Consider the following 14,836-nt stretch of genomic DNA (forward strand, 5'->3'; position numbering starts at 1 on the left):
ACCTTGCACCTCCCCTTTTTCTCGATTAAAATGCCCAGCATCGTGTTTACTACTCTAAAGGTGCCATGGGAGACTTGGATCAGCATGTTTGAAAAGTAATAAAGGAGTCCGGACATCATAGCCATTTTTGCAAGTGCCACCCAGCCTTGGACTGAGATGGGAAGTGAGCACCAGAAAGCAATTTGGGGGTGCAAGGAGGATATCACCATCATGAGATTACCTTCAAATATGTCCCTTGCTGAATGAAAGATAATAATGCCCAAGAACCTGAAGGTCTGTGGTTCCCACCTGGACCCTGATCCAAACGGCTTGTGCAGGGCAACCAGAAGGCAGGAGGAAGAAGCAAGTCTGGACCAGATAAATACCCGGCCTTGAGGCAGCTTGAAAACAGTCTAGAATCTGCATCACATCTGCCAATGCAGTGCACACAACCCTGATGTACACGGACATCCTCGGTGGACAGAGATCCAAAATGCAACTGGCCACAAACCAGTATGCCCCAGGCATGTCCAGACTACCGCAACTGCAGTGCCAAGGGTTTCATCAGTGGGGCAAGTAATAAGGGCGAGAGGGGGCATGCCTGACGTGTGCCTCCCCTTCTCTGGAACAATGTATGCTGGAGGCCATCAGGACTGGCCTGACTGTTATTTGGCGATCTAGCTGAAAAAGAGGCAGTAACGATTGGAAAGCTTAGATGAGTGTTTGGCTGGGCTACGGTCTTCCGGTGACTGATTTTAGACTGAAGTGGGACTTTAAAACCCTGGGGACCTTGATGACCCTGAAGGGTAGCACTTTCAACTGAAAATACTGGCCTCTTACGCTGAATCAGAGGTACCAGCGATGTGCAGGTTGGATCAGGATGTTGAAGTAGGCGTCCTTCAAGTTGAGTGTGGCCCTGGGAGTTGTTCTCCGCCCCACACCCGTAGCCTTCCCTTGAACAGCTCCGTGAAGGTGACAGGCGGTAGCGACATCAGGGGAGATGTTCTAGCCTTTCTATCTGCATTGGGACTTGTGAAAGCAAACTTGGGAGAAGGCGCATGAAGAGCCCCCATAGCCTTCGCAATATCCATGTCCTTTCTCATTTATTTTTAGCATCTGGTCAACCTGTGGTCTGTAGAGGTGCTCTCCATCGAAGGACACGTTGAGCAGATGCTGCTGTATCTCTTGCTTCACCTCTTGTACACCCAGGTCAAGGGCGTGGCCATGGGGTGTTGCTTTGCACCTGAAATTGCAAACCTGGTAATAGACAACTTTGAAAAAAATTACATCTTCCATGATGCCGCTCCGTTCACGTCAAATACTGCTCAATGGATTCGTTTCATCAATGATATTTTTATGATTTGGTCTGGAACGCAGGAACATCAGATGGCGTTCCACAATTGGCTGAACACACGTTCAATTGATCTTAATTTAACTATCACGTTCAGCGACTCTAGAATACATTTTTGGGATGTTTGTTTGTAATAATAGTGGGCTTTAAGAAGCATGTTTGTTTACTAAACCAACAGACCGCAATACGCTATTGCACTTTGCGAGTGACCACCCCAGATCCTTAAAAGAAAATTTGCCTTATGGCCAGTTTTTAAGGATTAGACGAAATTGCACTAACAAAACAGATTACTTCCAGAATGCTGAAAAATTGCAAACCAAGTTGTGTAACCGGGGTTACCCGTGGAAGCTAGTGAGAACAGCTTTAAAAAGAGCACGGTTTACCCCACGCGAACCCTTACTCACCCCTGAAGAAAAGAAGACATCTGATACTCACTTGTGTGCTCACATATAACCCCAAAGCCAACAAGATTTAAAAAATCATCTTGCGTAATTGGAGATTAATTGAGCAATTTGATATTCCCAAACTGTTATTTGCTTTTCGCAAAGGACAAAACTTACGGCAATACCTTGTTAAGGCAGCTTGGGAAACACAACCTAAAGGCGGATTAAGACATCTGCTGGGTCTCCCACCAGTTATTGGACATTTTAAATGTAATAACTGTGGGGTATGTACCTATACGACCAATTCAAAGTACGTGATGATGAATAATGAGAAACATGTACAAAATAGCTTCTCCAATTGCAACACGAAACAGGTTATATATTGCCTTTCATGCCCGTGTGATAAGGTCTATATTGGTCAGACTACACAAGCAGTTAAGTCAAGAATCATGCAACAATGTCAGGGGGTCCCTGCCTGCCATGAGTCGGGTTCCGACATTAACCCCTATTCCTTTCCACCCCGGCGTACACGCTCCCTTTAAGGCAGCCTGGGCTTACCTGGAGGAGGGAGCTCCGCCGGTGACGTCATCCTTGTTCCTCCAATCGGGAGCAACGGAGGCACGGATAACGCAACGTCCCGAGGAGAACGCCGCGACCGGAACAGGAGAGGAGGAAGCGTCCAGCGAGCCTCGGGAGGACTTTGGCGTACAGCGGGAGAACACGGAAGCTACGTCGCCGCCCCGGGAGAGGAGAGAGGACACAGAAGCCGCGTCGCCGCAGGAGAAGAAAAAGACGGGAGGCAAACGGGACCACGCTCCGCCCCGCCACACTACAAGTGGATAAGTGTGGCTCCACAAGGTACGGGCAAGACTAAGAGGAGTGTTGTTTGCACCGGGAGGGAACGGGTAGGGGTGGTTGAGGGCGGTCACGGGACATGCATGTGTGAGCCTAATCACGTCCACAAGTGCGTACAAACACTGCATTGCACAAGTCGGTTGCGATCCCTGATGATCCCCTTCACTCCCCGCCCCCCTTCTGTCATACCGGAGTATCGGTACACACCAATAACCTAGGGTATTCTTTCTTTACCTTCTTTCGAGTGCCTTTGGAACCTGAAACCTTTTGTTGGAGTACACTCTTGGAGCCTATAGTGGATGACCTAAAGCTGGCCAGATATAAATAGCCTCCAGACCTAACAAGACTTTGTTTGCTATCTACGTACACGAGACGCTTATTGTTTTCTTAATCCTTGAAGTACATTCCAATAAAGAAAAACGTTTGCCCCACCTGAACTCTCTCTGGTGACCCTCCTTTCACTCTACGGGTTGCCCCCAACCCCCCCCCCGCGTACATCCTTTACAAACACCTATCAAGAATTCGTTGCAAAACTATGGTGGCCCCCTTAGTCCAGCTTTTCTTGGAGCATAACCACAGCGATAATGACATCAAGTGGTCAGTACTTTTGGTTGTGAAATCCCAAAATAAGGTGACACAACAAATGACTAACCAAACTTGAAGCTTGCATGATAGAGAAGTACCAAACGGCAACACACGGTTTGAACGATCGCGACGAAATATGGGCGCTGATCTGATCACCGTTTCTGCCTATCTGAGAGCGAATAGGACGAATCTGTCATGTGTACATATTGATATTCTGTGATGTGCTTGAATATAGCTGAGTATATGTTTGGTTACTCTCCGGAACACACGTGCATTATTGTGCATACTTTTGTAGAAATGTGTTAATAGTGTTGTATGTTTTTACTGTTTGTTTTATTTACAGGTTATGTAGCTGTATATTCTTGTATACTTTTAGTTTACATTTATTGTGGGTCCATCTCTGTGTTTCCCCAGGGTGCTGCAGGGTTGCCATCTATCCACCGTGGGGTTTGAAAATAATTATGGGGCACTTTTTGAGATACATGGCCATTTGATTGAATGATTGAGTATAATTAGCTTGTTTGGCCGATAGAAATATGGGTTTCCTTTGGGTGATGTGCTAAGTCGTCTTCCCATTAAGTTATGATATTTTGTTGTTTATTTTATTTTTTTCTACCGCACTGACTACCGAACCTTTGGGGCTATTTATATTGTATATATTGTAAAAAGTGCGCAGATCCGTATTTTGAGCTCCTAGTCTGCTTTTTTGAGTGTCAACACTCTGAGCACTGAGTGCAGTGTTATTAGTTTGTATTATAAAAGTCTGTTTTTAGCTTTCTGTGACTGTGGGGCCGATCATGTGGTACGCTTTGTTGCAATCACGTGAGACGCCGTAGTTCGGTTTTTTAAGGCGCCCATCCAAGTGAAGAGTGTGCCCTGATTGAGTGCGCCAGTGGAAGACTGCAGACCACGTTTGATTCACGGAAGGAGAAGGTATGTGGAGCGAGGTTCACAATGCGCTGGGATAACTTTTTGCAGATTATTACACTGGGGTTTCTTGGTGGTAGGCGATTGGTGCATTGTTTGGTGAACTGTATGGTCTGTTCACAGAGTTGCCGGACTCCATAGAAATAGAAGAGGAGCCGGTGGTCTGCTGCGAGAGGGCCCGAAGCTGACAGGCTGTAACTGTGACAATCTGTCCAGTAGGAAACGCCCGTCTTGTGGCCTTAGTTTTAGCGTGTAGATATAGGACCTATGCAGTGCTTCCCCAAATTTCTTCGTGGGGGGCCACTTTGCCTTTTCAGTGCCAGAAAATAGAGTCCCCAAAGTGCTTTTTTGATGCAGAGTTAAGATTGGGAGAGCAGTAAGTCCTGGATTTAGGTCTCGGGGTATCGTTATTTATTTATGTAGGAGTCACTGGAGTCGAGATTACGATGTAGATTTATTTGTGGTGTGAGGTGAAAGGTGGCGATGTCTTTATTTGCTTTGCCTACACCAAGTTTTGTATTTAAGGTGGCTTTTGGTCCTGATATTGTAGTATTTTCGTGATTTGTCCTCTGCACGTTTCTTGTGTCTGGACTTCTGTTTCACTTGTGATTGACTGACTCTTTGTGTAAATGGTTGTTCTCTCACTCTCTGTGTTGGTGGCAGCCACGTTGCGCCTAGGTGACATTGAGATGGACGTAATTCCCGTTGATAGGTGCAATACCTTGTGGGTTCCTTTTTTCTTTGTGTATTTTTTATGTTCTTATTCACCCTTGTCCTGAGGAGGCCAAGATTCCTAGAGGCCGAAAAGCGTCCGCGTCGACATGCCATTATGACAAGAGGAGCCTTTGTGATATAGTGTACCAGATTTAATTGTTAGGCTGTACACAGTCTTTAAACTTGGGTTCAGAATTTTTGAACTGATTGTGTGAATACACAACTTCCTCTTGAGTGTACCACCTGATCCTACAGAGGGACACCTCTTTGATTATGTATGACCTTTTGGGTGAAAATAAGAAAACAAAATGTATTAGTTTATTTTAGAATATTGTTTGCTGTTGGGATTCTTTGTTTATTGTGAAACAATGTGTATATATACGTGTATTTTGTATCATTACTAATATTGTACAGACAAAAAAAGAGAATACTATTTTGAAGTACAGATTGCCATAAATAAAATAGGTGATCGTGATGACTATATGGCATGTGTTCATTGTGGAAAAAAATTAAGACTGAGAATTGTGTTCACTGTAGGGGGAATTTATAGTCCATGTACGTGTAGCAAAGTCCGAAATTGATCCCTCCCCACTACCTTTTGTTCTTCGCAGCTTTGTATCTCTTGCTTCAAACCAGAGACACAAAGCCAGGTATGGCAGCGGATATGGATGCTGGAGTTGATACAGCGTGCTACAGAGTCATCAGTGACCACGGCACACCAAATGCTGGTGCTGGAAATGAGCTTAAACTCAGAAAAGAGCTCATGGCCCAGTTTCTTGTACTGGTCTAGGAGATGAGCCCCATTTCATTCCATTTTTACCGATCATACATGGCGAGCAGCCCCACTGAGCTTGCAATGGACTAATAGGTCTATAACCGAGTTGCGACCCGCTGAATCCATCTTCCTGCTCTCCTTGTCTGGAGGAGGAGTCTCATGGTGCCTTGGGTGTTGTGTTGGCATGACAAAGGAGACTGGAGGGGGAGTGCTTCCTTGATGTATGCGGGAACTAAGAGCTTGTATTTCTTTTCCACCCTAGAGGTCACCACCCAGGCTTTAACTGCCTTTTTAATACCTCTGGAGCGATTTTGGGTAGTCTCCTCAGTATAAGGAGGAACTGTATGGAGCGCTGGTCGAAGGACAGCGTCGCTGAGGAAATCATCTTCCTTCTGGACCTTAAGTATCTCTACCTTTTGAAAGATGGCTGTTACAGAACCTCATGGTTTAGGAAATAGGTATGGTTTCACATGGTAAAGGGCCAGGCCATTGTTCCAAGGTGGGTTGACATCACAGTCGTCCCACAGGTTAGCATTTGGCGGAGGGTCAAAGGGGGCATCATAGGGATCCAGTGGGTAACATGGACTGCCGCCAATGGAAGTGAGGGGTGATTCAGGCTGAGGCGTGTCCTGTGGTTGAGGGGATGCAGGGAGTGGGGGAAGGAGAGGATAGAGAAGGAGGCGGCAGAGGAAGACACGGTCTAGGAGTCTCAGAGCTAAAACCATGATCCTGGTGCTTCTTAGTTTTGGCCAGTGGTTCAGCCTCAAAGGCAATAGCCTCTTCGTAAGGGAATTGCCCCTTGAGCAGAATAGGGATCATAGTCTTTGCCAGAGGGTGGGTGAGAATCTTGCAGATTTGTAAATGGATGACGATAATCTTCTGTCCTGCATCACGCTCATTTTGTAGGCACTGCAGAACGGTCTGCTCCTGGCCCTTGCAGGATGACGTTTTGGGCACCAAAGCTGGTTTATGACTTACTGGTATCGAGGTAGGTTTGGGCACCAACCGAATCTTCAGAGCCGAAGATGGCCTAGAGGGTGTCTTCGATGCCAGCGCTTAAGGGCATATTGGTGTCTTCGGCGTTCGAGAAAGGCTGTTTCGGTGCAAACCTGGTGGAGGTCTGTCCGCGGATACTTAGCTTGACACTTCTGGAATGGAGTCCTTTGCATCACAGACAAGTGCTTAATTTGATCCAGTGTTTTCTGGTGCAAGGGTACTGTCACTTAATTGTCAACAATGGTACCTGTGACAGTATACCACATCGTGGGGCTGTTTGTCTAATTTAAGGATAAGAACATCAGTTATTTATTAATTCAATATAAATTGAAAATGACTAATACCTGCCACCCAAGTCATTCTTATTGTTTGGGGGCCTGGAGTAGTCTGACTTGTCACACTTGTAGGTGTGGGATAGTTAGTAGTTCTGTTGGTAATGTCATTGGCAGTGCTGTAAGGGGCTATGGGTGGTGCAGGGTCCTGGAACTTATTTTATTACAAATTATGCAAGGTCACAGACTGAACATTTCCAGAGAAGACTGATAGAGTAGGCCCTGAAGAATACAGCAGCCCCAAGCGGGGCATCGAGTGGATCATGGTTGCTGAGCCCGATTAAGTTGGCGATGATGCCAAAAGAGTACTGGATGCACCAACTGTTATACCAACAAGTCAGGAGAACCCAAAAAGGCCCGAAAACTAATCACTGTGGCGTTGAGCAAGAATTTCGTAGAGACATTGCCTACAAAACGCTTTTATACAATCAATAAAGTAATTATTAAAAAAATCAACTCCCCATGAAAATTCTGAGCCCTCTATAAAGAATATAAAATGCGCGCATACAGAAAACAATATTCACTACTTTATAAACGAAAAAAAGAAAACCATGATGCAATAAACCAATAGCCATCAAGTATTTTATCAATACCTGCTTTCACTCAGATTCTAGGTACATATTTATTGAAATAGTCAGAAAAATAGGAGAACATTTAATTAAAGTGATTCACTAGTAACCACCAAGTGTGTTTAGAGCACTTTCAGTCTAGGTTATAAATTTGAGCGCCAAATGTCAAGAAAGCAATTCAGATGTGTAAAGAAAACAGAAAACAAATGTATTTTTGTTCTCGTTTATTATGAAAACAAAACAATAGCCCCCTGAGTAGGGCCCATGATTACCAGGAACAACAAAGATTACTTTCTACCCTTATTTATACTTTGAAAATTCTGTTGTGTTGAGGCCAGCATTGCAATTAACAAGCTAAAACTACCTAACACGGACTCATTCTCAAATAACTGACATTTACAGGATTATACTATAAACAGCACTAAAAAGTTAAGAAAGTTACGGTAAACTTGCATGCACATCATAAGGAAAATCTTCTGTTTAAATATAAAAGAAAAAAATAGCTTTTGATAGAAGTGTTATGTCAATATCAGAAACAAAAGAGTATTGAATCCTGAATGAATAGCTACATTTTTTCAGGTGATTTTATTCATTTAATGATTTTAGGATATGTAAATGTAGACGAGCAGCAATGAATATTACACTACAAGCAGGATTAATGCTCCCAATGTAATGACTTCACAATTCTCAATCAAAACAAATACACCCTGCCTTGCCACCTTTTGAGTGGTCATAAAGAACTACTTTTTTAAATTAAATTTAAAAATATGTTTCCTACCCATTGTTGGTGTCCACCATTTTAGTGCCTGCACCAAGCTCCATTTCAGCTTTTAACATTGCTGTGCCTTTTAAATAAAAGGATAAATTAGGAATTTAGTTCAGAATTGCACCAAAATTGTAAGGCACACCTTTTCTGGTATTTTAAGGAAGAGAAAGGATGACAACCAGTGCTATTCCAACTGCTACTTGAAATATTTTTAGCATTCAATTATAGTGTTCATGACAAAACGAGAAACGGGCCCAAAAGTCTTGTACTTCCACTAAACAGCCAATTTAAGCAAATAAGACGATGTGGCTTTTGCATGAATGCATTGATATTGATACATGGGCAGGACCCTCTATCCCAGAGATAATGTGCATGAACATACAGAATACAAACACCAAAGGTTTAAAGGAGGAGTTAATTTTGCATGATTAAAGTAACATTAAAAAATGATCAAGGACACAAAACACGAAGACTCCATGATGTTTCTTGTTCAAAGAGTTTATTGTGGTGCTTGGTAACTGCACGTACTGTTGACATCTTGTAAGGCACCAAGATCATTTGAGTTTGACAACCAGATGTGTTCCACTTCCATTATGTTGCAGTCCAGGGGCTTCTTCAAGGCTTATAAGGCAAATGTCCTAGTGTGAAAGGAAGGTGCTCTGTGCTTATGTCAGTGTCATTAATACAGAATCGTCCTAAAACAGAGGTAGTCGGTAATGAACAGTGTTAGATGTTAATGATGGAGTTAGTGCCCTTTCAGTAAGATAGAAGAGCAGGACAGCGTGTAGTCAGGCAGTTCTAAGAACACAAGCAATGCAATCCACACATGAAAGTCCAATTGCCGTCTGGATAGATACGGTTTCATACGGACTACATCTGTATTATCAGGACAATTCTGCATCAGTGTCGCCGACATAACCAAGACCTCTCACTTTGCACACTAGTATGTTCCATTCATAAACCTTAAAAAAAGCCCCAGGACCTCCATGCCACGAAGGGGGTGAAGAAGTGTTGGATGTCAAGATTGAATGATCTCTTTGTCATGCAAGATGTGAATGATAAGTGCAATTATCGAACACCACAAACACTTTGAACAAGAATTCTTCATATTTTGTACTCCTTTATTATCTTTGACTATTTATACCGTTTTGCAGGTGTAAATAAAAAAATGTTTCAAAGCTTCTTCCCTCTTAAATTACTGGTGTCAAACACAGCGAACTTTCTCTGGCAAGCAAACAGCGTATTTGTATTTCAGCAAAAAATACAGATAGCAGATTATCTTGTTATCTTTGCCAATCTATTGGAACTATTTGATGCCTACTTTTCTTTCCAGTTGAGCTGAACAATGGGACATTAGAATGAAAAAAAGCGCAAAGTCTCACATCCGTCAATGCATCCAAACAAAGGCTTATAGTAAAATATAACTGTGTAAAAAAATAAACAATAGAACACTCAAATTCTGCACATTCACACGTCAAAGGTTTGGCATAGACTGGTACCAAGCTTTTGTCTGTTCAAGATAAGTAAAGGTTCAAAAGTTCATTTCTAGATTCTGGCGAGGAGCATAGGTGTGCAGTCATTGCCCACACGTTTTGCTAATTTTGAAGCATGATGGTGCTGGGATTGGTGTGATTGCTTGAAATGCTGTTTAGATGCAATTATAAGGAACTTTGAGGACCTTGACTCAATAACGCTTTGAGACCTTGCTGGCCATTTTGGGGGAGGGGTGCTTTTTCTTCTATCTGCTATTCCTGGACATTGGGGAGGGCGGAGGAAGGGGGGTGGGAGGGGTCTGGGCTTTTTTTTCCTATTACTAGGCAGGAGTAACAATACTAACCAATTCCGTCACAAACTGCATCCAAACATGAATTAACACAGTCACCATTTTAAATGAGTGTCCATGCAGGCACTCACTGGATATATGTACTTTTAGTAAGATACTATTTCTCACGTAGAATCCTGGAAACAGAGCAGCAAAGGGTGACTAAACAGGTAAATACTGTTGGCCCAATTAATAAAGTGATGTTATCTAACCCCAATGAGCCAATGAGAATCTAAAGCAGGAAGGTGTCTCGTTCCCAAATTATTTCCTCATACTTTGAAATTTCTACACACAGTTTCTATTAGGAACCTTAAGCACTTCGAAAAACCATTACATATGTTAATATTGCCCAACCAATGCTGTACAATGGAATACTAAAAGGTTTAGTGGCTGGTTTTGAAATGTTCATACTATTACATAGCAATGTCCTAAGTAAGGACTAAAATTTGTCACGAAATAAAATGGCAGTACAGCTTCATGTTAAGGAACTTCTTTTTACTAGGTCATTTCCAAATGAAATATGAGAACTATCATACCTTATGATGTCAAACTAATTTCTAACGTATAAATATTCTGCTTTATCCAGACTTCTGCAGCCACTGTCTTCTATTTTTGTGGGTCTGCAGATATGTAGTACCTCCAGAAACTCACAAACGCCAGCACTCCATGGGAATATATCAGTGGGGAAAACACTAGAGAACAAAGCAATTGGTCTTAATAGATTTGCAGAGACACTTGCCAGTTTGCATCTGGTTCACAAAACCGCTAAGGAAGACCATATTTAATGTGACTTACTGAAAATGGATAGCTGCAGTCTAAAAGTAAATATAAAAATGAATGAATAGGATAAAGCAGGAGTTATACAATATGGAAGATCTACCAAGATATGAACTTGTGCAGCTGACTCCGATGCCACGGTAGAGGTACACATACAAGTAGCAAGAGGGTATGGCACAACCCTCTAGATGGGTGGCATGCTGGAATATTGGTTTGTCAGTGACACAGGTGTGACTCAATGTAGTCAAGCTCCACTTTGTTTTTCACACTGTTGTGGGTCAAATTGTATAGTGAGAATGTCAGAGAGTTGCATAAACACTTGCTTTTAAAATTGCCTGTAATCTAATCTGCTCATCAGGTTTTAACAGGAGTCTCTTAGTTATTTACAGATACAACACTGAAACTCGCAGTACAGAAAGTCTTGACATCCATAAGATGGAGTAGTCGTAAACATTCAACTTTTTTGCAAAACATAAAGCATAAGACAACAGCACCATTTCAGGAAAACTGATCGCGATAATAAATTAAAGCACAGACTAGCGTGAGGGGAACATACGTTTTGGCACTGTTATGTACCCTAAGCAAGTCTGGTTGGATGCACAACAAAAAGGAGCTTCTGTACCAGAGAGCAGTGTGTGTCAAGATTGAATTACACAGCAATTATGGGTTATCAATTGCTGTACAGAGAAAGAACCCACTTTCATGCTCGGTAATCAACAATTGGAAAAAAAAGCTTCGAGAGTTACAACTGCTTTTTATCTATGCTGGCGACTACGCATATTTAGTGACTCTTCATTTCCCTCCTGAGAATATTACAAATACATAGATAAATCCAGACACACACTATTGCAACACCTATTGCTCCACAGCTGAGGAATGCAACAAAAAACCTGCATACATCATCTGAATGGTACACTGTACTTAATCAGGACATGTGACCGCCATAAACGTGAACCATGTCTTGACCAAATTTGATTGATTCTAGTTACTATGTATGGGAAAGGGGCATGAAATTGTATAACAGTGCATTGTCAAATTTAAGTTATTGCATTTGGTGGGTATGTGGTTCCAGCTTGCTATCTTCAGAGTGAGCTGCAAAGAAACTTCACACAAGTATCAGGTTAGGAATTCCAAAACTGAGGATTCAAGGTGGGCGATTTTAATGCCAAGTTTTAACAGAAAACTGTTCTCAGTCTATCAATCCAATAGGTTAGATGACTACATTTTAGGGACATCTTACAGAGCATCTTGGTTCCAGTGGTTCTCTTGTAAGTTGCAAGCTGATGAGACTAAGAAGAGCAGAGACAATATAATAAACAAATGGATACATCATGTAATTGCAGTATTAAAACAGTACAGCGTTTACATTTGGGATACATGGAAAGTTTAAAATATGTCTGTTAGCTTCCTGCACATCAGACACTGCGAAGGAAATGTTGGCCAAATAGAGTACAGTTGTCTTAATGCTCCACAAGAATCAAATAGGTAATAATACCGCCCTCTAACCCATTTTCTTCTTTAATCAACAAATGTTTGCATTTATAAATGCTGAAATTAACTAATATTACCAGAATTGAATATTAGGTGGTAACCCAAAAATGTTCAGCAAGGTTTCAGTACTTCAAGAAGCGCCATTCCTCTTCTTAGTTACCATCCAAATTAAACTAAACTAGCTACATATGGTAACTGCCAATCCAACAAGTTTGCACATCCTATGTAAAATGACAACGGCTCGGCAGCCTTTAAAAAAATCTAGGTGGTTTAAAAACTTTGTATATTACTTTTTCCTTTACAATAAAAAGTAAAAAAAAAAAAAAAAAAAAGTTAAAATTTACTATACATTTTTCACATAACAGTTTTCAAAGTGTGGATTTTTTTTTAAAGACTTGATGGACAAACTGTAGCTACAAAAATTTCCTAAAGAGACCAGTTGAAAATATTTAAAAAGAAAAGAAAACTATTTATATATTTATATATGTTGCGTTGCAGCTGTAAGGAATCTTTATCTAAGGAGTCTCCAAACAGCTCTGTACAAAAATGAATTTTAAAAAAATTGAGAAAGAATACAACGTTCAAAGCACCGAAACAGGCGATAAGAGCAGTAAGCACCACTGCACCCTTTGCTGAAACCGTAGCATTACACTAGGGAGAGTTCTGAGATCTCCTTTTAACTAACTTGGCTCTCTTTCTTTTTAAAGTTTTAATGCACTTAAAATAACCAATTATGTTAATAAATAAAATGCGTATATACATGAAAGTGGGAACAACTCTCGGAATGTGTTGCAGTGGTGCAGGATAAAATGCTAGGCTGCACTCGTGAATAAAAAAAAGTGTTGAACCTTTGAAATCTGTCCTCTTGCAGTCCTTTCTTTTGAGGTAAAAAGTTTCAGCGCTAGGAAAACCTGCATGTCATGCGACAGACAACCCACTGGTTCCCTACCAATGGGATGGGCCACCATGTCACGAAAAGCACAAGATTAAACATACCCATACAATCATCCTATTTTTTTCTGTTTCGGTGGTGTATCTGGGGGGAGGGGGCTTTTTTGCTGAAATGCCCTCTTCTTGGTTAAAAGTCACCCCAATAATAAGCCTTTAACTTAAAGATACACTTGAGCAATCCACAGCACACGTGTTTTCAAGTTAAGACTAAAAAATAAAAGATGGTAGCATCTGATGTTTTCATCACACTGTACACTTGAGATTAAGAATACTAGTGCCAAGAACAAAATACAGACATCTATTCAAAGGCTAACATCTTTCACACAGACGGTAGGTACCATTTTTACAGTTAGATTATTATTTTTCCTTTTTCTCCTTTTTCGTAAAAAAACTTTCCAGAGATGCCTAGCCTAAACAGGGGGAAAGTGTCTTTTGCAAGCATGTTTTGCAAGATAATTTTTACAAACTTTTTTTTTTAAACCAGTGGATGTTTGAACATGTCATTAACACGTTTTCAACCAACAACTTTTTTCTTTTGTTAAAAATGAACGCATTAAAAACCTTTGTAGAAGTTATTTTTCCTGTTAGATCTAATTACATCTACACGGTCCTCTGCATATGCAGGGACCTCCAACAGTGAGATCTTTCCTTTTTATGTATAATGGGGCATAAAAAGAAAGCACACCAAGGAACATAAGTTTAACATTAGCCTTTGAAGGGAACACTGCTGGATCTCAGGTCTGTCTTTTGTATATTGAAACGTCCAGTATTTATTCAGAATCACTGGTGTCGGTGCTGGAACCACTTGAACTGCTGCTTCCAGATTCAGAGGAACTGCTGCTGCTAAGATGAGATGGACCTCCTGCTGAATGAGACCCAGACTTTTCTGTAGATGAAAAAATGACGTGTTATACCACTTTTGAAGTTAAGCCTGCATCTGATCATTGCAAAATAATTTAGGTCCACAGCGGCATCATAAATAAAAAAATAAAGAAAAGAAGCAATTTAAACACTGCAAGCCAAAATTATTTCGTTGCAGGCCAGCAGAATAAAACAATCATAACTATTTCATAAAAAGATCAATATGCATATTTGATTAAAAGTTTAGGTCAAAGTTCAGTTATCAGTGCTCACACAATGAAAGATACAGTGGAAACAGTGCAGGTACAAAAAAAGTAGAGGTATTGGATCTTATAATGTTTGTTTCTGAAGTAACACATTTAATCTAGGCCAATCGAACAGTGTAAATAGAGAACCATTCAAAAAAACTTGCCACAGACAACATACGGGTTAGCACCGTTAGTTCTAAAACACAATCAAAACATTTACAGACCAAAATATACACACAAATGGAAAAAAACGTGTGAATTTCCTCAATGAATGAGCACACTGTTTTGCAAGCAGCATAGCCAAAAATAAAAAGGTCCCCTCTAAATAATAAAACACCATAAAGTTAACAGGACGATAACTTCTAAGTGACTGTTACTCTTAATACGTCTCCAACACCTTTTATGTGGGACGGGAATAAGCTCCTTTGGAAGTTCAGAGATGCGCTGCTGTATT

The 14,836-nt window shown here is 41.2% G+C and overlaps 1 protein-coding gene across 8 annotated transcripts in view; it reads right to left on the minus strand.

Moving 5' to 3' along the window:
- Positions 1 to 7,675: 7,675 nt before the first annotated feature.
- Positions 7,676 to 14,836, minus strand: part of BRD3 (bromodomain containing 3) — a 374,663-nt gene continuing 367,502 nt past the window's right edge. For 6 of the 8 annotated variants that reach the window (XM_086921064.1, XM_086921060.1, XM_086921061.1 and 3 more), the window contains exon 13: positions 7,676 to 14,159. In XM_086921064.1, coding sequence (XP_086777190.1) covers positions 14,044 to 14,159 — 116 coding nt within the window. In that variant the 3' untranslated portion in view covers positions 7,676 to 14,043. The remainder of the gene's footprint in view (positions 14,160 to 14,836) is intronic. The other 2 variants (XM_086921068.1, XM_086921067.1) reach the window with 1 other exon arrangement.

The sequence above is a fragment of the Lissotriton vulgaris genome, chromosome 5 (genome assembly GCF_964263255.1).
Source record: "Lissotriton vulgaris chromosome 5, aLisVul1.2, whole genome shotgun sequence".
NCBI lineage: Eukaryota > Metazoa > Chordata > Amphibia > Caudata > Salamandridae > Lissotriton > Lissotriton vulgaris.